Here is a 21375-nt window from a genome sequence, read left to right on the forward strand (position 1 = left end):
TTCATGCACTGTAAAATTACCTCGATAATATAAAGGACTATATTCTTGTAGAAACAATACAAGATGCATTTAGCTACTCTGTTATAATTCCAGGCTCCATGAACCAACAGCAAGTTCTTCAAATACTTGAACTGCAAAAAAACATGAAAAATGAACAAACATACATACACAAACATTAATCATATTTTAAAATATTTTATTGTAGTATTTTGCAGTGTAATGTCTTACCTGAGCAATTGAGTAGTCTGAAGAATTAGCAGCCTGTAGACCTTCATTCCCACTGATACCAACACCAACATGTGCTGTTTGTATCATACTAACATCATTTGCTCCATCACCAATTGCTAAAGTTACTACCTTAACTTGTTTTTTAACCATTTCCACAACTTCAGATTTTTGAAGTGGTGATACCCTAAGGGATAAAAAATAAGACACAGGTTTAATACAGGACTTTCAAATGACTGTATTTTTAAAACATACTTTATATTCTGTGAAAAGGTAATAAACCCAGGCCAATTAATACCCTGGTCAGCGATGTGGTCTTGTTACTGCCCTTCAAGGGTATATGCTAGAAGCATGTTCACAGCAAAATTTATAAAAAACAACATTTCTGAACTTTGAACTACTTGAAAAGCTGAAAGAGGATTCTGTGTCGAGGAAGTCACCTTACCAAGTGTGTTAGAGAGAACTATTTAAAAATGTATTTAAAAAAATAAAGGAATGAGAAATAATACAGTCTTCAAATTGAAGGTGGCTATGTAATCACACTATTCAGTGGCTAGCACAAATATTGGACTTCTGGAAAACCTGTGTGGGATGAGTACAGCCTTATGGAAAACCTGGGATGAAGGTTTCTGGGCAACAGCCCTGCTGAAAGATTCTGTGGTCCACCTATATGAAAAAAATCTTTTTATGATCTTTTGGTACATGTTTTATTTGAACTCTGCTGTTGAGAATTGTACCAAGACTTGCTGCAGCCAGCTGCTACAGACTATCTCTGACCTGAGTACTTCTTTTTCATCTTTTTAACTTTTCAGGAACAGTGCCTTAATTCTTTATTAGACAATATTATAGGGGCAACTGGAAGATGGCACTGTCACTGCCTCAACTTCATGGTGAAACCAGTAAAAAATATTTTTCCTTCATTTTGCTCACTCTTAGCTGTACATTTTTACTCCAGAATAACCCATTTAACATTCTTCTTGCATATATTACCCTGAAACCAATACAGAGTTGGAATTCAGTTTGCTAAAGTCTTTAAGCCAAACATCTGCTTGAAATTAATAACATATACTTTTTTTTTTTTTTTAAGAGAAATGTCTACTGAATATTTGTCAGCATCATCTGTGCTACAGCTAGTCTTAGGAAGAATCCATTGGTAATAAATGCTTCTGCACAAGTCAATTCAGCCTGCAAACTTAAAAGAAAGTGATATAATTTGTACTTTTAGAATGAAGGAGAGTTTAAGATATTTACTGCCCTTATATGGATAAAGAAAAAGTTTACATTTTTGTTTAGTATGAGCTTTTAATATATATACGTATATATATTTTTTTCTTAAGTGATTTACCTTAATTAAAAACTACCATTTTAAACTTTTTATTTTCAAGGTCATAAACAAGGAAATGATGTTTTTCTTACTAAAGATAAAGCATTTAACAGAAACAAACATTTTGGCAGAATTTTGACTTTTGGGAAACATGGGATATTAAAAATCACATTAAAACAGTGAGTGTTACCAGCAAGTATTTTAGTTTTAAACCTGTAGCCAATCTTTAAGCAACCACAAAATAGGTCAGAATATATCTAGATATTCATTGAAACCAATTGATCTAAGTATATTACGGAAGTGTAAAATGAAGAAATGGCAGAGAGAACGTTACTAGAACAGAAACTTTCATTTTGCACTTTGTTGTTTCTTTACAAGAATGCAAAAACTAAGAGACAGCTTTATGCACAGAATAACCCTCAATGGTCCCGCAGTTCAACAGAAAAATTATCTCTTCAAATGGCATAAAACATATTTTGTAATCAAAGAAAGAGAAGAAAAAGAAATACAGCTTTCAAAGATCAGTTCTACATGCATCTCCTGCTTGTTACTGTACTAAGCAAACTCAACCTAGCAGAACAAGCACAATACTCCAACTTACCTGTCAGAAAGACTACCGCCATTAGGAAAGTATTTATTCACAGTATAAACTGTTCATTAGAGTTACTTCTCAGTTTAAAAGACAGTAAAACCTTAGTTTGGAATTCAAACTGTTTCAGACTAAAGCATGGCTACAAAGCTTAACCACAAAAACATAATTGAAAAATCCCTTGGTAGCATGACATTGCTTTTCAGAAGGGATGGAAAGACTAGAAACCTGTTGATTATTTGGATACTGTACTATTACTTCCTTTTCTGTGTCCTTTCGCAAAGCAGAAAAATAGTTCCATTTTGAACAGATTCTTCAGATGAATCTGTTTTATTTTAATGGAACAATGGAAGTTTATAGCTGTAACAGTTGATATCTACAGAAAAGGATGAAAGGGTTCATTGTATAAAAGAACCCTATAATAATTTGGCATAATAATGATTAAAGAAGGTGTTTCCACCAGCTTCAGGTAATGAAAAGCACCCTGAGTAGTACCTTTAACATTTTTGTGCCCTTCTTAGACAGTGTCATCCATGTCTTACAGAAAAGTAGCCTGTGAAGAAAGATTTACAGATGACTCTAGATATGCTAAAACCTGTGGTTAACTGTAGTATAATTCAAGGTCAAGTTTAGTGTCTCAACCTTATTGAGTCTACTCTCAATGGATTACAAATTATGTTTCTGGAAATATCCAATCTGAGTGACTTTGACAGGTACACTCTGTTGCAGACTGCTCTACAATGATATTTCACTTGAATGACTGTATTTTCTAACTTCAGATTCTTAATTTTTATGTGCCAATAAAAACAGCATGGAGAGAGAATAACGTAAACCTTACCTGCAACAAATAACAGCTTTACATGACAAAGCCAAATCCAGGAAATACTGTCTCACTCCAAATGTCAAAGCATACTTCAGAGATTTACCATCAATGATGAGAGCAAAATCATTTTCCTTCCTTAAAGCATCACCAAGAGTACTGCAATGATGGCTAAGTGTCTCTCTTGTTCCCTGTTGCACAAAAAAATGGTGTCCATTATTTTTAATTCTTAATATTCTTAAATCCAAAATTTTCACTATGATCAGAAACACTAGCACTGGGTTTTGAAGATGTTGTCTTTTGATTCTGCTATCAAATTTATAAAGTGAAAAGAATATTTGTAATAGTTGCACTATTAGAAACACCGTAGAAATGTTGTGCAGGATAGCTCTTGCACTGTGCCAAAAAAAAAGTGTGTAAGTTATGGTGGAACTTTTAATGCCTTTGAACAGCAAGAATAGTTGCATAAATATTTGCCAAAAGACATAGGTATACAGAAAACTAATATAATGATATAAAAGATGATTCATATATGTAGAGGTACTAGAATTCACTATTATACAGAATGTTCCTAAATGTTTAGAAAAAAGGAAACACAGGTAATTCATTATATAAATACAGGTATTATAACTGATAATTCTATCATTTTAAATTCATATTTTAACATAATTTAACAATTATAACATCAAGTAGATGTTATACAAAGGAACATATTTTGTATTTTTCAGTTGCTAATGACAGTTTGAATGACACCTACAGAAGGCACTATTTTGTGATCTAGTACTGAGAACTTCAGATTACATTCAGTAGACAACACATTCATATGCATTTATTTATGCAGCAGCCTGCTTTAGGAAGGGCACTGACATCTAGTTAGCTACAGTGTAACTCTACCATGGGGTGTCATGAAGGACAAAAAATTGTTTTATTGCTTCATTCTCTTTGAAAGACCTTTATAGAGCTGTAATACACTTTTCTTCTGTTTCCTGCTTCACAGCCCAGATGTAAAAAGTATTTTAGAGGAGAAAGGAAGATGAAAAAAACCCTCTTCTGCTTGTATAATATTGACTTTGGAAACTAATGACATCCTATGACAACATGTTTCCATATTTTTTACAAGTTTACCAACCAAATAATTGTGCTACTTCAATGATGTCAGGCATCCATAAACAAAATTTGGTGTAACCACCTAAAAATAAAGCACTGAACTAATTAAAACTCACAAAACCCTCTGAAATGAAAATAAAGATACTGCTTTGCCTTTTCACCTCAACTTACTCCTTCGAGTTCCACACATTGTTGTTAATGGTTTTCTGACTGTTTTGCTTCTACTGGCCTTCTAAAGATTCACTGTTTTACCTAAAATGAGATTAGGCTGTTGGGGAAATCTGCACTCATTTCCTGGCGCTCACCCACTAGAAACTGACAGAAATGAAGTTCCCCTGTTTAAAATTACACATTAAAAAGCCTTTAAAATGACAACAGTTTCACTAACTCTTTTCCAGAGCATCTTCTCTGATTAAGAAACATAGCAATGTAAAGGAAGTATCAATTTTTCTCATCTCTGTGGACTATTTAATTTCTAACGAAGTTTAAACAACACATGAAAACCCATACTCCTCCCATCTACTGTTTCTTCTATGTAATGAAATCCCCATAATCCAGGAGGAATAAATGGTCTCTGCCACTTAGATATGCAAGTGCACAGACCCCAGTGAGATCCACCTGAGGGTGCTGAGGGAGCTGCTGGAAGAGCTCACTAGGCTCTTCCACATGCAACATTTTTCATCAGTCCTGGTTAACCTTGGAGGTCCCACACAGCTGGAGGTTTGCCAATGTGACCTCCATCGACAAGAAGGGTCAGAAGGAGGATTTGGGAGAACTACAAGGCTGTCAGCCAGGAAAATTAATGGAACAGATCATCTTGAGGGTCATCACAAGGCACATGTTCAACCAGGGGATCAGGCCCACCCAGCATGGGTTTAGGGAAGGCAGATCCTGCTTGATCAACCTGATCTTCTACAACAAGGTGACACGAATAGTGGATGAAGGAGGGACTGTGCATGTAGTCTACCTGCTCTTCAGTAAAGCCTTTAGGACTGCCTCTCAGGCCATTCTCCTGAAGAAACTGCCCTATTGTGGCTGAGATGGGTGCACTGTTTACTGGGAAGGAACTGTAAAACCAGCACCTATAGGTGCTGTGTGACAGCCAGCTGAACATGAGCCAGGGTGTGCCCAGGTGGTCAAGGCAGCCAATGGCATCCTGGCCTGTGTCAGGAATAGTGCAGCCAGCAGGACCAGGGCAGTGATTGTCCCTCTGTACCCAGCACTGGTGAGACCACACCTCAACTCCTGTGTTCAGTTCTGGGCCTCTCAGTACAAGAAAGACATTGGGATGCCAGCACATGTCCAGAGAATGGCAATGGAGTTGGGGAAGGGTCTGGAGCAGAAGAAGGAGCTAGGATTGTGTAGCCTGGAAAAGAGGAGGCCCAGGGAGGACCTAATTGCACACTACAACTGCATGAAAGGAGGTTGTAGTGAGATGGGGGTCAGACTCTTCTTCCATGCAACCAGTGACAGGACAAGAAGACATAGCCTCAAGTTTTGCCAGGGGAGATTTAGACTGGATATAAGAAAAAAATTCTTTACTAAAAGGGTGCTCAGACATTGGAACAGGCTGCCCAGGGAAGTGATGGAGTCACAACCCAAAGAAGTACTCAAAACGCCTATGGATGTGGCACTTAGGGATGTTGTTTAAACTGACGATAATTTTTCATCAGAAGCAGACATGCCATCATGTAGCTCCAAGAATATTACATATTAAAACAAAAACCCCATATACCAAGACAAAACTCTAGTTGTAAAACTGTTGTATTTAAAATTCCTTTGAAGGCATACTTCCTATGCTGAAATCACATGCCTCAGATTATAAGCAGCATAAAAATGTCCCTTACGAAATATTTTTCATATTTCAATGGAAAATTTTCCATTAAAGTGAATGGTAATCAAACTATTTTTTAGTTCCAGTTTAAATTCACAAATAAATGAATAAGGCTGTGTTATAACATCTGTCTGTGATTAACAGTACTATAGTGAAATTTAGCAGTCCATTAGGTTAATATGAAGGCAAATAAAATCCAGTGCTCTTGTACACAACTATAAGAACTGACTAAAAACCCACATTTTGCTTGTGAAGCTAAGGTAAGATGTTCATGGGACTAGAGCCCCAAAACAAATAGCGTTCCAAAGAGTTGAGATACCTAAATACTTCCAGTTCTATACCAGCTAATGCCTGTTGGGGACTAGGGAGGTGGGTGGGGTTGAGGTATTTTTCTTAAAATTTCATGAATAATTGTTCATATAAAAGAGGATCTTTTAGTTTAGCACATTCTTTGTAAGCTCAGTTCACAGAGCTGGGATACAGTCTGAAAAAATATATTTTTTTATTCTAACTTCCTCTGTCTTGCATGCTTAAGTCGTAACAGTGACCAAATTGATGAGGTATTTGTTTTGTTAAACCTTTTTTTTTTTTTTTACATGTCTTAGAGACAGGAGACACTGCCTGTCCATAAAGGGATTAGTTTTGAGCAAACTGTGATTTAAGAGAAGCCACTGGTATGCAATGGGAAAATATTAATACTTTAACAGTAATGGGAAGTATCATCCACTTAATGCCACTGTTCTCAGTGCAAGGTTTCAGTGTTTTTCAGAAGGGTATGCAGACCAAGAAAAGCCAACCTCCCTAACTCCAATGAACCTACCAATGTCTTTATATAGCCAGGAGTCTACACTTCATAGCCAAAGAGAGGACTGCCACAGAGCAACGCTTCTCAAAGATCCTAAATAAACAAGCGCCATGACACTGGGATTATTTTCTTCAAGGTTTCCTGGCTGTTCAGCTTCTCTCACGATGAGGAAACTGGGCTGTCCGGCAGCCCTCATGGGTGCACAGAGCTGGACCTATGCTACTCAAAAGCTAAGGTTTCATTCTATGTGAGTTCCTTAACAGATATTATTCCAACCAAGTATTACAGTCTCTTGCCAACTAATCTTGTTACTAGTATGCAGAAAGGAAAGAGGAACTGATTCATCTTTGCAGTACCGACTCAGCATTCTGCAATCACAGCAGTCCATCCCTCCCTCCATTTCCTGAGACCTGATCCACTCCTCTATTAGAACTTTCAAGGCAGTTTACTCAAGGTGAGTCACACTAGAAATAGAGACCGACATGTCATATAAACCTCTAGCAAGTAAAGGGTAGGACCCAAGATATACACTCATCAAACAGTAAAATGCACACCATCACATGAGGCAGAAAACTTTATAGTATCTTTTAAAGATATTTGCATAGAGCTAGTTTATTCTTATTTTTTGAACTTCCTCTCAGACTACATTCACCTGCTGCTGAAAAAACCCATTATATATGTTATCACCAAAACCAGATTTGCAAGTGACCAGTTTGCATGTACAAAGTCAGCTGGCCTAAGATATCTGCATCTCCATGTACTCTGTACTTTGGGCATGTAAGGAAAGGATCTCAATCTCTATACAATCTAGACACTCCAGTTTGAAACAGGGAGTACAGTGCAGTTATTGCAGCTACAGTGCAGTCATTGCAGCTACTATCTTTTGTTCTTACACTATATTTAAATAAATTTACTATAAAAAATACTGCTTGATAGATATTTATTGAACTTTTGAATCATCACACTAGAAGAGGTTTATTTGTAATGCTTGTATAATGTGAAGCTCCTGGCTTTGAGCTTGCGTGGATGAAATCTACTGCATGAAATTTGTTTGCTCATAGTTGTGAAACTCCTTTGTGTAGTAGCTACACTGTAATTTCAGGAGGTATAGACTGTTTTCCAGTTGTCCAGCAACATTCTGTCACAAAGACCATACAGTCTTCCAAGCACGGAATAGTAAAATTAAGAAAGCAATCCCCCAGAACAAACATAAACAACTCCCCCCAAACCATGGTATTAGCAGAATTTTCTATGTTTGTCCAGATAAATAGACACTCCAACTTATTTTTTATACCACCTTCAGCATGATGTCTGGATATTTTAAGCAATAAAATAATGTTTAATTAACTGAGAACTTTGAAGATTTTACTTACATCAAGAGAACCTTCATTTATAACAATTAGTCCCATGTTCTTTCTCAAAAGTTTACAAGAGTGACCTGTTAGGAAAGATTTTGTTTTTAAAAATTGGCATCATAAAATCCATTATAATATAATGCAGCATTATTTTTTCCTGTAAGAGAACTACAGACAGAATTAAAAGTAAGATTTCCCTAGCTGAAATAAATGATTAAAAAAAAATTCTACTGTATTTTATAAAAGTACATACAGGCACTAAGTCAGAACAGTTAGATTTTCCCTAGCTGCAACTTGCAACTGTTCTGCCTTATTCAGAGGTGCTTTAAAGAGAGTTACAGTAAAGAACAAACAGATCTCCCTGAGCCTTGTAAATTTTTAGAATGCAACTTGCACTTCCTTCAGAACTTGCATATATACACCTTTTCACTCTTTTATACTTTGATGCACTAAACAGGATGCATCTTCTGTGCTAATGATGTAGGCTGCCTAGTCAAAAGTACATATCACCATCCCTAATAAAGTAGAAATATCGGTATTATGTGTATTGCCTCAAACCTGAAGGTACTATGGAAAATAACCTTAGATAAACTGTCTCGTGCATATAGAGAGTTCATTAAAATTAGAAATAATAACATCCAATAAAAAGGATCAATATGGCTAAAGTAAGGCTTTATTTTGGACATGTATCTATACTACAGCAGTAAGTGCTGATATGGTAACACACCACAGACACACAAAAGAACATTAAATGTTAAAAGCAGCTTTCATCTATAACGGTGTAATGATATAGAATTATCATTGTTGAAATGAGTCTTTTTTTACCATCCTTCATAATACAAGAATAAAAATAAATCTTTGTTAAAAGGTTATAATACTTTAGCTCACCTTTCTTTGAAAGAAGGAATGCATAGCGAAGTGAAACTAAGAATACTTACATGCTCCTAACATTATTCTTTTTCACTGTCAAAAGCCAATGTATTCTTTTTAATTCATTTCATATGCTGTAAAAAAGTACAATTTCCTATTTTTTTGCCTCTTCTCTAATGTAACTTTTTCTTGCTCTTAGTATTTTAACAGAGGCAGAATCCACCATTCCCTGTCCTTCCCCGATCACTGACTAAGAATAAATTCACATTCAAATTCTGCAGTGACATACAATATTATTACTTTTTACAAGATAACTTTCCATTCTGAAAGAAATTTTACCCCACCAACTGCTATTATTTTTAGACCTGTAACAAAGACATCAAATAAATGCAAATATAATACCAATATTAATGGCAGTCTCTTGTTTGTCCCCAGTAAGTATCCAAATTTTTATGTCTGCTTTCATGAGTGTCTCTATGGTTTCAGGCACTTTGTCTTGTAGTTTATCTTCAATTGCGGTTGCTCCAAGCAGCTGAAGATTCTGTGAACATAAAATATTTTATACATATAGGTTTTTTTGGTTACAATTCAATTTCAATGTTCCATTAACTTTATTTAACTCTCTGTATTTATGACAAGAATAATGTTCTCTAAACTCATTAATTAGATTTGGTATCAACAAATAAAGGACTTCCACTTTATTCCACGAGCTTTAACTTAGATATTTGTGTGGCTTGACAAAACTGCACAATATGACCACTCAAACTTCAATCAATTATTCACTCAGTAACTTAGTAGCTTGTTCAGCAACAGCTACCGTTTCCTGAGGAGTACCTCTCTGATTTGAAGGCTTCAGGAGTGCTAATACCACACCTTCTCTCTTTTAATGATTTCTCTTCACTTCGTAAAAAAAATCCAAAATGCATGTCAATTTCTCTTAGTATTTTATGTTTATTTTATTTTAGCTTCCTATGGAGCAAATTTACACAGTTTTTGTGAATACAGTCATTTTTATATTTCCTATTTCTAAATAGTAAAGACACCATTATACATCTAATAGTGTGCACTCCTGGTAGCAGCATGGCCTGCATACCACATCCTGAGGAAGTACTTGTGCCGCTTATACACAAATTTGGAAAGGTAGCAGGATTGTCATGGCATTAAAAAGTAACACAGTTTCAAGACTGTTTGTCACATCCAGATAAACTGCTCAGTAATGTTCATTAGTGACTGAAGCTATATATCCTCACACTTCTTTTTCATGAATTAAACACCACAGATTCCTGAGGGTCTGAATTTTAAGCAGCTTCATCAATCTAATCTCTCTTATACTTTCCGAGAAAAAAAAAAAACAAAAATAAGCCACCAAAATTTAAGGCAAAACTTCAAACACTATTGGTCTCACGGACTCCTTTTTCCTGTAAATTTAATAGTCATGGGACCTTTTTTTGTTGAGGCAGTGAAGTCTTAACCTCATGCTTGGCTACTCCAGAAGCAGTGTCGCCAGAAATATAAGGCTTTGCTCTTGTGACAATGTACCTGGGTATAAGCTTGCTTTATGGGCCTTCAGTAAAACAGAGGCTGACAAAGTGGAGCAACTCCAACAGAGGGACACCAAAATAGCTTAGGGCCCAGAGAACACTGTGTTAAGAGTACCTGAAGAAGTAGAATGAGTTTAACATGGGAAAAAATAAGACTAAGGGAGGCATTCTTTCTGCTAACTGAAGCTTGCAGAGCAGCCATCCTTCTCCAAAATGCATGCTGCACAGTGAAAGAGCAAGAGGCATCAGTCACATTCTGCAGGAGTAAAAATTTTAATTTAGAAGAAGGAAAAAAAGACTAAGTTGAGCATGACAAAAAATTACCTACTGCAGCTGGGAAAACTCCCTCCTTGTGGATACTCAAAACTTCATCAAAGTGTTGGGCAAGCAAAACTAGCCCTGCTTTGAGCAGAGATTTATGTCTAGAAGATCTCCTGAAGTTCCTTCCAATCATGACTACTCCATTGTTCCAGGATCTTTATATAATGAAGCAGATGCTGTTTATCTGTGATCACACTAGAACTTTGACAAAAAGCTTCCCAATAGTTCAAACCATATTTGACACTTTCCAGCAAGGTAGCTACTTGCAGCAAATACTTTGTCAGATTAATTGTTCCTTCACTTTCATTACTTCAACTGCAAGAACTACATGACACAACTGCCAGTATATTGCTAGATTTTTTTTTTCTAGGTGTTAGTCCTCAGTAGTGATTCACTTTTCACGGTATAGAAAATAAGGACAGTAATGAAGAACCCACTCTTCCGCCCATCCCTCTGCCCACCCCATCCTCCCCCCAAGAAACCCAAACCCCAGAAAGCTACGTCAAGCTCCACATACTTTTTCAATTAGTTCATAGCTCTCCTCAAGTTTGAGTACTCTGTTTTGTATAGCTGTAGAAGCACGGTGATAGACATCCAACCATTCCTGATAATCACCTTCTGAAATCTCAGCCACAGCAAAACACAGAGTCCTTAAGCCTAGAGAAAAGCAGATACTGATTCAGTATTTGTTAGTCCCTTCCCTGATATGCCTGCAATGAGTACCTTTTGAAAACTGAAATTATTCTGTACTTTATGTATGCTTATGCCTGATTTTCAAATTACTGCTGCAAATCTTGAGGAACTTATTTAAATATACATAAAGCAAAAATGAAAAAAATTTCTATAAATAGAAATTTATTCAACAGAGTAACAGTTTCAAAGAAACTGAATATAAAACAAGTGATGTATTTCACCAGAAAAAAAAATCATGTAAGATTTGACTTAGTTTAAACTGTAAAAAAGACATGAAGAAATCCAAACATTTGCTAAAACTGTAAAACTGAATTGTATTTCTGAGAAAAAGATTTATAAACTTAAATGTTGCTATTCTGGAAAGAAGTTAAAATATGTCAGCATAATGTTACAACTGCCCTCTTCACCCCTCCTCAATATTCTTAGGAAATTCTAGTTTGAAATTTATCATCTAGAAGCCAACTTTGAATCCCCTCATTTAACCTTCCCATCTCACAGATTGTTTCAGCTTTCCAAATTCTTAAAATAATTTTGTACCATTTGGCAATTTCACTCACCAACTTTTGAGCTGGTTGATATTATTAACAGATTTTTTTCCTCCAGCAGAAATCTGATTTAAGCATTACAGCAAGAATTTGAGACTGCATGATTTTAGGAAATACCTATTTTTTGACAACACACATTTTACACTCAATTTAAGTAGCTAGGTGTGAATTTTCTAACAGCTCATTTTCACATATTACCAGATTTCTAGAGAATGAAGTTGACATAACTCTTTATACACTAGCCACATTTTGCAGGCCAGGAGATTTCGAAGGGGGGCAGGCAGGACTAATGTAGTTACCCTATGGTCACTTGTCCACTCTGCTCTAGGAGACAAACAGCACCACAACCAGGGATGGTTAAATGTAACCTTTATTTGTTCACAGGTTTCTGGAGCATACAGCTCAGCACCAGTGGAAATTTTGAAATTATAAGAGATTGGGCATGAAATAATACATGTGTCTTAGATATAAGAGTAATTTAGTATCTTCAGGATAAACCCCATGTGTAATGTGGGTATTCTGACAACTAAACAGCATTAGGAACACAGTATCTCACCATCTAGACTTAGAAGAATAAACTCAAGGCTGACAACTCAACTGATTTTTTTTTTCTCTGCATAATAAGGATATGCTAACAAGGTCCAAAGCAATGAATATAGGTGAAGGGGAGGAAAGGAATCTATGTCTGACTAACAGTGATAGCATTTCCACAATGCTTTCAACATATCTTCTGAAGACAATAAAATGCAGAAAATAAAACAAAGTGTATGGAATGTCAGCAAATAGTTTTTTTCAAGGTATTTGATTTCCCTTTTTAAATTACTGCCTATTTTTTTTTAATTTTTAATATGCTTCTTTTCATTGTGATTTAAAAGAATCTTCCAAATAAAATGTGGAAAACAAAAAATCATTAAGCCTGGTTTTTAGCAGACTGGAACAACACAGGAAAATTACAGAGATTTTTCTATTTATCCAAGCAGGCATTAACACTCAAGCTTAATAAATGCTTACATATAAATGCCAGCCACGCTAACCACTTCATTTTTGAACAACACACCAAGAGCAGGCAGCAAATGCCAAGGACATACTGTCCTGCCACATGAAAGGATGCTCATGAGAAACTTTGCAACATAGCTGGCTGCAATTTAAATCTGAAGTAAAAATAAATACCAATTTTTAATCGATTCCAGAGATATGTGATTTTTTTAAAATATTGAATTTTATGCTTTTTGGAAGGTTAGAAATTCACTCTTCTGAACTGTAGCTCTTTTAATCTGTTGAGAAGAAGGATACAAAAAATATCCAAACAAACTTCTTAATCCTATCATATGTACAGTGGTTCTAAAGACAGGTGGAATTTTTCACTTTTTATGTTGATTTATTTAATGCAACCTGACTGCTAAGGAGTTGTACCACTTATTTAATGAGAATGGCAATTAAGAACTGGATTGAAATTTTCGCATCAATTCACACAGGACAACAGATAATGATCTAATTTTTTCTTTTCTGTAACCATATATATATCTGATGACCCAAACTAACTTCACACCTAAGTAACTTTTTCTTGAATAATTCTGGTTAAGCCTTTCTAGAACCCCAGTGTGTATCTGAGGATTTGGACTGTACCATCAGTCAAATTTGTTCGGGTATAGTTCTACTTTCAACTTAATTGTAGAATTTATTCTAACTTTATTACTTTAAGATTCTTCAAGACTAACCAAATATTTTCTGCAGCAATCTTGATATGAAAAACTAACAAAAGAAACTTTTCTGCGACTTGCTTCTGCTCTCACTGATAGAACCAAGAGACTGAAGCTGCGTAATATACTAGTCAAAACTCTAAATTCCATGATAAACCAAAAGACAAAAACTAGAGAAGTCATATGCATAACAAAAAATGACCTTTCATAACAAGAATATCCGGCCTGAGATCAGTTAACAAAATCTAAGCATTGTCTTCTAGTTTGCTTTCCAGTGTAAGTTTATTTCTTAAAACACATAAAAGATAATTTTAATGTTCTAGTAGCAGTATTAGAAAAATAAAGAGGTAAAAAAACTCTGCAGTTAGGATTCCCATAACTCTTATAATTCTGCTTCCAACTCTTCTCTGCCAACTCATTGATAAATTGTAACACTATGATACTGCACAGTATGACACTATAATCCTTTCCTGAGATACTAAGGGAGCACGGCATAGAACATATAAGGAAGTGTGCAGAAACCTTTCTCCAGTCTGCTTTTCTCATCACATCTGTACTGTGAAATCCACTATAATTAAATAACTAACTGGCTGCTTGTATCAATCATGTTTATTTTGCAGTCTTTTAAATTTCACTTACTTTTCCTATTTCAAAATCCCTCACAGAGAGGTTACCCCGCCTTGGCAACTGTTTTGTAAAATGGATTATTAAAATTGCAGACACCAAAAGAAATCATATGGATGCTGGCAATCTCCCTTATTGGGACTAGTGACAGAAACAAAACAGCTAAAAGCTACCTTAAAAGCACTATGTTAATGATTTCCAACCATCTTTACTTTGGCTGCTTCTTCCTGTGTGCCATCCCTACAGCATTCACTGGGTATGAGACATGAAAGCGACCATGGGAAATGAGATCTTCACAGAAACAATGTGCTATGTGTTTGCTCTCTAGAAAAATATGTTTTGGTTAAAAGATTCTACTGTGCACTCCGTGGGTGTGTGGGTTGTTTTTTAGGTTTTTTTAAAGCATGAAGTTATTACTGAAATTTCTTAGGAAGAGGAAGACTTGTCTTAAGAAGACATTGCTAAAACATAATTTTCAAACTTAGCATGACTAAAATGCTACAGCAAGACAAAACTGAAAAACTGGAAAGTTGAGCAGCAACTGAATTTCGTATTTATTTTTATATTGAATAATATCACCCACCTTCTGTAGCAAACTGCTCTAGATGTTTTAAGGTGATTTCTTTGTATTTTGAACTTTCAGCAAGACGGTCATAAATTACAGTATCCTACAAAACAAATAAATATAGCTGAGAATACTTTAATAGAAAAATGATTTCTTTATTGGGTAGAAAATACAAATCATGTAGGAAAATGGCAGAAAAAGAGAACTGTATTATTTAAGCATCAAAAATCAATAGACACAATCTTATTTCAGAAGTTAAAAAAGTACATTCAAATCCTCAGATTTTTCTAAATTTATGAATTCTGCTATAATGCAGTTTTTTCTTCTCCATATTTGATCCTATTTTCCCTTATTTTGAAAAGTGCCAAAATGTTGTCTTCCTCTTAATATTAAGCCCACAAAGTAAAATTAGTGCTTCAAAACTGCTTTTTGTAGCCAGCTTAAAACACAGAGTATTAACAACAGGTTTTTTTCTACACCTGAGATGATAAAAAATGGACGTTTATATTCAACAAACTTCCTTTTCCTAAAACATTCTGGAACTGGATTTCATCTCCTTCCCCCTCAAACATGACCTGACATACAGACTGAGAACTAATGAGCAATTCTGCCATTCCCATACGCATTATGATAAGGATACCTTTCCACAGGTCCTGCTTTTGGGAAAATTTACTTCTGCGTAATATCAATAGTTGGTTAATATTTCGATCTAGTCAGTATGCTAGATTATTATCTCTGTCTAGTGATCCATGCTCAGCTATTTCAGCAAGTAATTAATACATGTTCATCCATTTTCTTGAAGTACAGAAGGAAGCAATTAATAGGAAGCATAAAGTACAGTACAAAGCATAGGATAAACAGATCTGTCATACCTTCATAGGCAGTTAGTAAAAAAAGACATTAACTACTTCATTACAATGAACAGCTACATAGCAAAACAATCTAAATTGAAAGAGGCACATCAACATTCCTTCTCCCACATTTTCAATGTTTTGACTGCAGTTATTACAATCTTTTGCTTTTGTATTTGTGTTGGTAGCATGTATTCTTTGTTACAGTGAAAACAGAACAAAACTCACAGCTCCTTTGCAGTAGAGTCTTAACTTCCCTGATGGTGTGCGAACTATCACTGACATTCTCTTCCTAGTGCTGAAAAAGAAATAAATTCTCTATATAAGGTGGTTCATAGACACAAGCATTTACCAATATTTTATCTAATATATATCTATAGATCTTATATTACACACGGGATAAAAAGTCAGTCCTATCTATTCTGAATTATGTTCTCAGCCGACTGGGGTGGAAAACATTTTTAGTGTCTAACAATTAAAATGAATGCTACTTTTTGTGCATACTTCTGTAGGTCTTTTTCCCATCAAAATAGTATTTTTACACACAAATACTGTGTACTGATGACAAAAAAGCACCTTAAAGCACAAAGTGCTTATCATCAATATCATAACGAGGTAGTGTATCATGGACTGTTTTAGTTTTTTCTTCCTTCCTTCCCAGCCAGCCAGAGTTGCTCATACACTATACTGTGCTGCAATCCTACTACTGTTATCCCAGAGTCTCATTTATCATGCAAAGTTTTCAGTATGCTAAGAACTGGAAAGGGGCTTTAACTTAAAAAGTTCTAACTACTCTCTGGCTCTCAGTTGTTAATAAAATCCAAGTTATTTTTTGTTTTTGTCCTCGTAACTGAGGTAGCAATTGGAGGAAAGCATGGAGAAGACTGTCATGATCTGCTTTCTGTCTTTTTCCCTTTGAGGTTTGCCAACAAGCATTCTTTAGGTGCAAGATCATGTCCTGTCAAGATGTGTATTTTTATCATAAGTCTTTCAATTTCAACTTTATAAATAAATCTACAGAAACTCTTCAGGGAACAAAAAATTTCTCATAGAACAGTTTAGAGTAAAACAGAGATGGAAATAAATGGTCCTTTAACAATTTTGGTTCCTGTTGGAACTGGATCCCATTTATACATCATCAAAGACCATTACTGTATGAATGGTTCCTGAAGTTCAGACTGCCATGGAAAACATCCTGTAAATGGAATGTGGACATAGGTGAAAGAAAGAAATTTATAATTATAGGTGAAGTAATGGGTTGGAGAGTATCTTCAGGAAAACATTTTCTAATTCCACCTGGGTGTGCACTTTGCTTAGAGTAAAAATTTCTGAACAGCAACATTAAATTACATTGTTACCATGAATATTGCACAAAAGCTCATACAAAGCCTTTAACTACTGCAACTTCTTTTCCATTTCACCTCTAAACCTCAGATAAGTAGAATTTCAAAAAGCTTTAGACAGTGTCCAGTTGGGAATCTACTTAGACAATAGTGGAGAAATTAGGATCATCTAAACTACAGTTAAGCTGCCTAAAATAAAAGCAAGTCTCACATCCACACTGATTCTGGCCAAGACTATCTAGCCTACTGCTACATGAATTCATTACACTTGCCTGAATGTTCAATTCAGAAGTAGTGGACGAATTACAGTATGTTAGGGGGTGTATAAACAATAATTTGATATATTTGCCCTTGACAGGTAAAAACTTAGCAGTTTTGTACTTGTCATGCAATGCCAGAAGATTGCAACCTTGAAGTCCTGCATGGTGCTGTATATTATTCTACTGAAGATGTATCAAAGAATAACCAATATTTTCCTGTAGCATTCTGAAACTTTAGCTATACAGACAGATATCAAATCTTGACTGACATGCATTCTTTTAGTAAAACTGCAATAGAGCTAATGACCAAGAGTTACTGTCAAGGACTTCTAACTTTTTATGAGCCTTTTTATGGCAGTGCAAGTTTTATTTCCTTTCCCTGGTGAACTACAGTAAACCACTAAGGAGCACTACTACAAATAACTGTCAGTGTGAGACCACTGTTTTGTTCAGCTTGTTCTCTGTCGAAGCAATGTGAGCAGCCACAAAGATGACCTGGTTACAATGGAAAATACATAACAGAAGATGTTTGCTGAAATAGTGACAGAGAAAATGCCAGCAAGCCTAGAAATTGGAGACGTCCTGAGACACCATCAATATGCACAAAACAAGAAACTGTAACTAGAACTGTTTGTCTAGAAAATGGAGAGAATATCATTAGAAATTAGGAATTGACAAAAATCTGGAAATATAAAAAATTGGTCTGGGAGAAAAGAAGACAGCATCATCTGTTGGTCATCCCAAGTGAAATACAGAAAATTAGCAGCATCTATTGACTGCTGAATGTGGTGGTGTCCTACATTCCCTTATGTCTGTGCCCCATACAAATGACTTACTTGTACCCAACACGGCGCCTCTCTATGAGCCAGCCCCAAGTAAATCATCCTCAAGGTATGTTTGCATATGTTCCTTTGCTAACAGTAATTTTTAATAATCTGTAATAATAATAATAGTAGTAATAATAATAATAATAATAATAATAATAATAATAATAATAAAGTAGGAAAAAAAGCTCCTGTGTCCTTGTGTGCTACAGAATCCTGCAAGCCCACTGTTGTGATTTCTATGTACCTGCAGGCTGGGTAACCCCTTGGGCTGTTACAAAGAGGCAGAATAGCTCGTAATTCCCACTGAGTTGCAAAGGGATTATAAATAGACAGAGGCATCTTAAAGGGGCAGAAATACTTCCCTCAGTCACAAGATTTGCCACTTTCAGAAGCAGCTCTTGATAGGTCCAGTTACTCCAGAATCTGACCTGATTTAAGATTAAACAACCACAGGTAACAAACACCACCAGAGGTTTTGGTATCTCCTCTGTCAGCCACTTATTCCTTTTTTACTTTTAGAAGTATCAGGTCTTCAGTCACAAAACCAGTGTATTCTGGAGCACTCTGAATGATTGAGAGGAGGTAAGGCCTCAAATGCTCTAGGATGCCTTCTGTCTGCCCAGTACAACAGCTAAGCCAATGTAGATTACTCGTGAAAACAATCACACAGGAGAGGTTAATCAAGGTATGAATTACAGGTAAATACACTGGCACTGTAAATCAAAAATATAGGAATTCAGGCAAGAAGCTTTAAACTGTAACTATCACAGATGATTTCTGCTAGGCTATGGAGGTATGCCCCAGGGATATAGATGAAAATCAGTCATTAAATCGATAGATGGTACATATCCAGATACTGAGATATTATTACTACATATGTACTCAATACTTGCCAGAGAAAATTCATTCTGGTTCTAAAAATGCAAATCTTTCCTCTAGGAAAACATGCAGATACAAATCAAAACCTCATTCAATAGGATTGCTAGAAGTGATATGTTGATGCAAGGAATGATGTGCAATTGGTGTGTTGATAGTGGGCATTGATTAGGGTCAATGACACAAAGAATCACACTCAAAATCTTATGCAATTTTGCAACTGGCCCAGGTGAAAAGACAGTGCATGCAGTTGACCCAGGGATGAAACCAAACATAAGGCTTTCTACACTTCTGGATCTATGCCACAGTGCCTTGCTTTCCCCTGCCCTGCAGACACATATCCTAGGAGTTGGTTTGGACTGCCAAGAGACAGCTGCAGTTTTTCTACTTGTTACAGCACCAGGTGACAGAATACAAGTACAGGCACAACACCGCACAATTCCTTCCCTAACGGGGAGGCCTGAATGGCAGAGAATCTGAACAACCCTTCACTTCCTAGAAATAAAGGTACCACAGCAGTTGTGGCATCTGAGCAGACTACGTACTGGAGGTTACGTAAACTCAGCACAAGTTACTATGACAATATTTGCTAATTTTAAGAATTATCAGTATAGTACTTTCCGTATGCTTTCAGTATGCTCACCTGCCAATTAGACTCACAACTACTTCCTTGCTATGAACAAAGTATAATTACTATGTTGAATAAAGTGTATGTTGTGCCTCTTTTCACAGGCACAAGTGTAATCACTGAAAAATGAGAATTCCAGAAGTGACATGTCTACCAAGTATTCCTACAAGTTTTACTTCTGTAACATGCTTCTCCAGAAGACTGTCCTATCAAATGTTGATAGTGTTGCACTCTACTTGCAGAGGAGTCTTAATCTAGCCCGCACTGGAAAGTGGCAAGGAATTAATTTGCATTTTTTCTGGGAAAACGCTGGAACATCTGCAAACTCTTAACCGTTTATTCAAAACAGACTACTTCTCTGAAGATACATGCTCCTACCCATACAAATAGTGTTTTGGAGCCAAAATTTCTTTTGCTGTGGAACACGGGTGACCTCTAGTGCTTCCAACAAGTCAATTCCAAGCACAGCTAAATAACAAAAAAATTATTGCAGAATAAGAACAAAAACATCTATAAAAACTGAATACTTAATAAAATTCTAGGATCAGCAATCACCAAAAAACTTCTACCTCCAAAGGCTGAGATTTAAAAGCAGTTCTCCCACCTTCATGAAGTATCACTGTTTAAATTACAATTTTAGACCTAAGCAGAAGTTTAAAAAAAAATCTGTGAAATCAAGACAAAGATCAAAACCAGAAACAAAGTAGCGATCCTTCACCTCTTCTCCAGAAACAGTATGAACTTTCACAGAAGTCAAATTCCCAGCAATGCACTTTGCACTACATACTTGCTAACTTACAAGAAAATAAAATACAAGCAATGCCTGCAAAAAAAATGAAAACATGACATAAATCTGAAAAATTCATGTATGTCCTCTACAATATATAAAATGAGCATTAATTTCAAACAGATGTTAAAAGACATTCAAAACTATCAAAATTACATTCTGTTGCATCTTTCATTGCTTCATATTATTATTGCTATTACTACATCTATAGGTAACTACTCTGATTTCATACAACTTATACCTCTTCAGTCTGTCTTTCATGCATTAGATTGTTTTTTTCCTTTCTTCTTTTTGGTTTTGTTTCGTTTTGTTTTTAGCTTATCTCAAGGGAAATATTATCTGACAGGAAGGAAAACAACAATCACTTTACACAGGCACAATTATGAGTAATCATTTTAAGAAAAAAGGAACTTCCTCTACATGCAAATCTCTTCCTTATCCTGTGCCAAAGTAAGCAACAGACCTACACAAACATTTAGAACACAGGCAGCATACACAGATGCAATATAAACAGCTCTACACAAGAATTGAAACTGCATCCATATTTCTTATGGGTCCATTTATAACTCCAAGAATTTTAACACAAAATTTTTCCTGAAAGCAAAAGATAAGATACTCATATCCCAAGTAAATCAACTGGTCAACACTGTAGTGATGCTGCTCAGAAGATACTGAGTCTCAGTCTAGAGTATTTAAACAAGCCATAATTATACAAGTGTATTTTAGGTCAAACGCAAAATTTATTTTATCAGTCATGATAAATACACTTACTTTTCAATAAATCACATGGTGCCAAGGCTTTCACAAATAGATTTAAAAGTTTGAGTACTTTCCTATATTATTTTTCACAGTATTTTAAAAAGTTTTGAGATCAAAGGACTTTTT

The 21375-nt window shown here is 35.6% G+C and overlaps 1 protein-coding gene across 5 annotated transcripts in view; it reads right to left on the minus strand.

Moving 5' to 3' along the window:
- ATP8A1 (ATPase phospholipid transporting 8A1) overlaps positions 1-21375 on the minus strand; it is a 104206-nt gene that overhangs the window by 38944 nt on the left and 43887 nt on the right. For all 5 annotated transcript variants that reach the window (XM_066185678.1, XM_066185677.1, XM_066185674.1 and 2 more), the window contains 8 exons: positions 15998-16067; positions 14937-15021; positions 11309-11448; positions 9332-9470; positions 8078-8142; positions 2977-3149; positions 229-412; positions 21-131 (listed from right to left, as the gene is read on the minus strand). In XM_066185678.1, coding sequence (XP_066041775.1) covers positions 21-131; positions 229-412; positions 2977-3149; positions 8078-8142; positions 9332-9470; positions 11309-11448; positions 14937-15021; positions 15998-16067 — 967 coding nt within the window. The remainder of the gene's footprint in view (positions 1-20; positions 132-228; positions 413-2976; positions 3150-8077; positions 8143-9331; positions 9471-11308; positions 11449-14936; positions 15022-15997; positions 16068-21375) is intronic.

Source organism: Chamaea fasciata, unplaced genomic scaffold (assembly GCF_029207755.1).
Source record: "Chamaea fasciata isolate MVZ Bird 193981 ecotype frontalis unplaced genomic scaffold, bChaFas1.0.hap1 SCAF_6, whole genome shotgun sequence".
Classification (NCBI taxonomy): domain Eukaryota; kingdom Metazoa; phylum Chordata; class Aves; order Passeriformes; family Sylviidae; genus Chamaea; species Chamaea fasciata.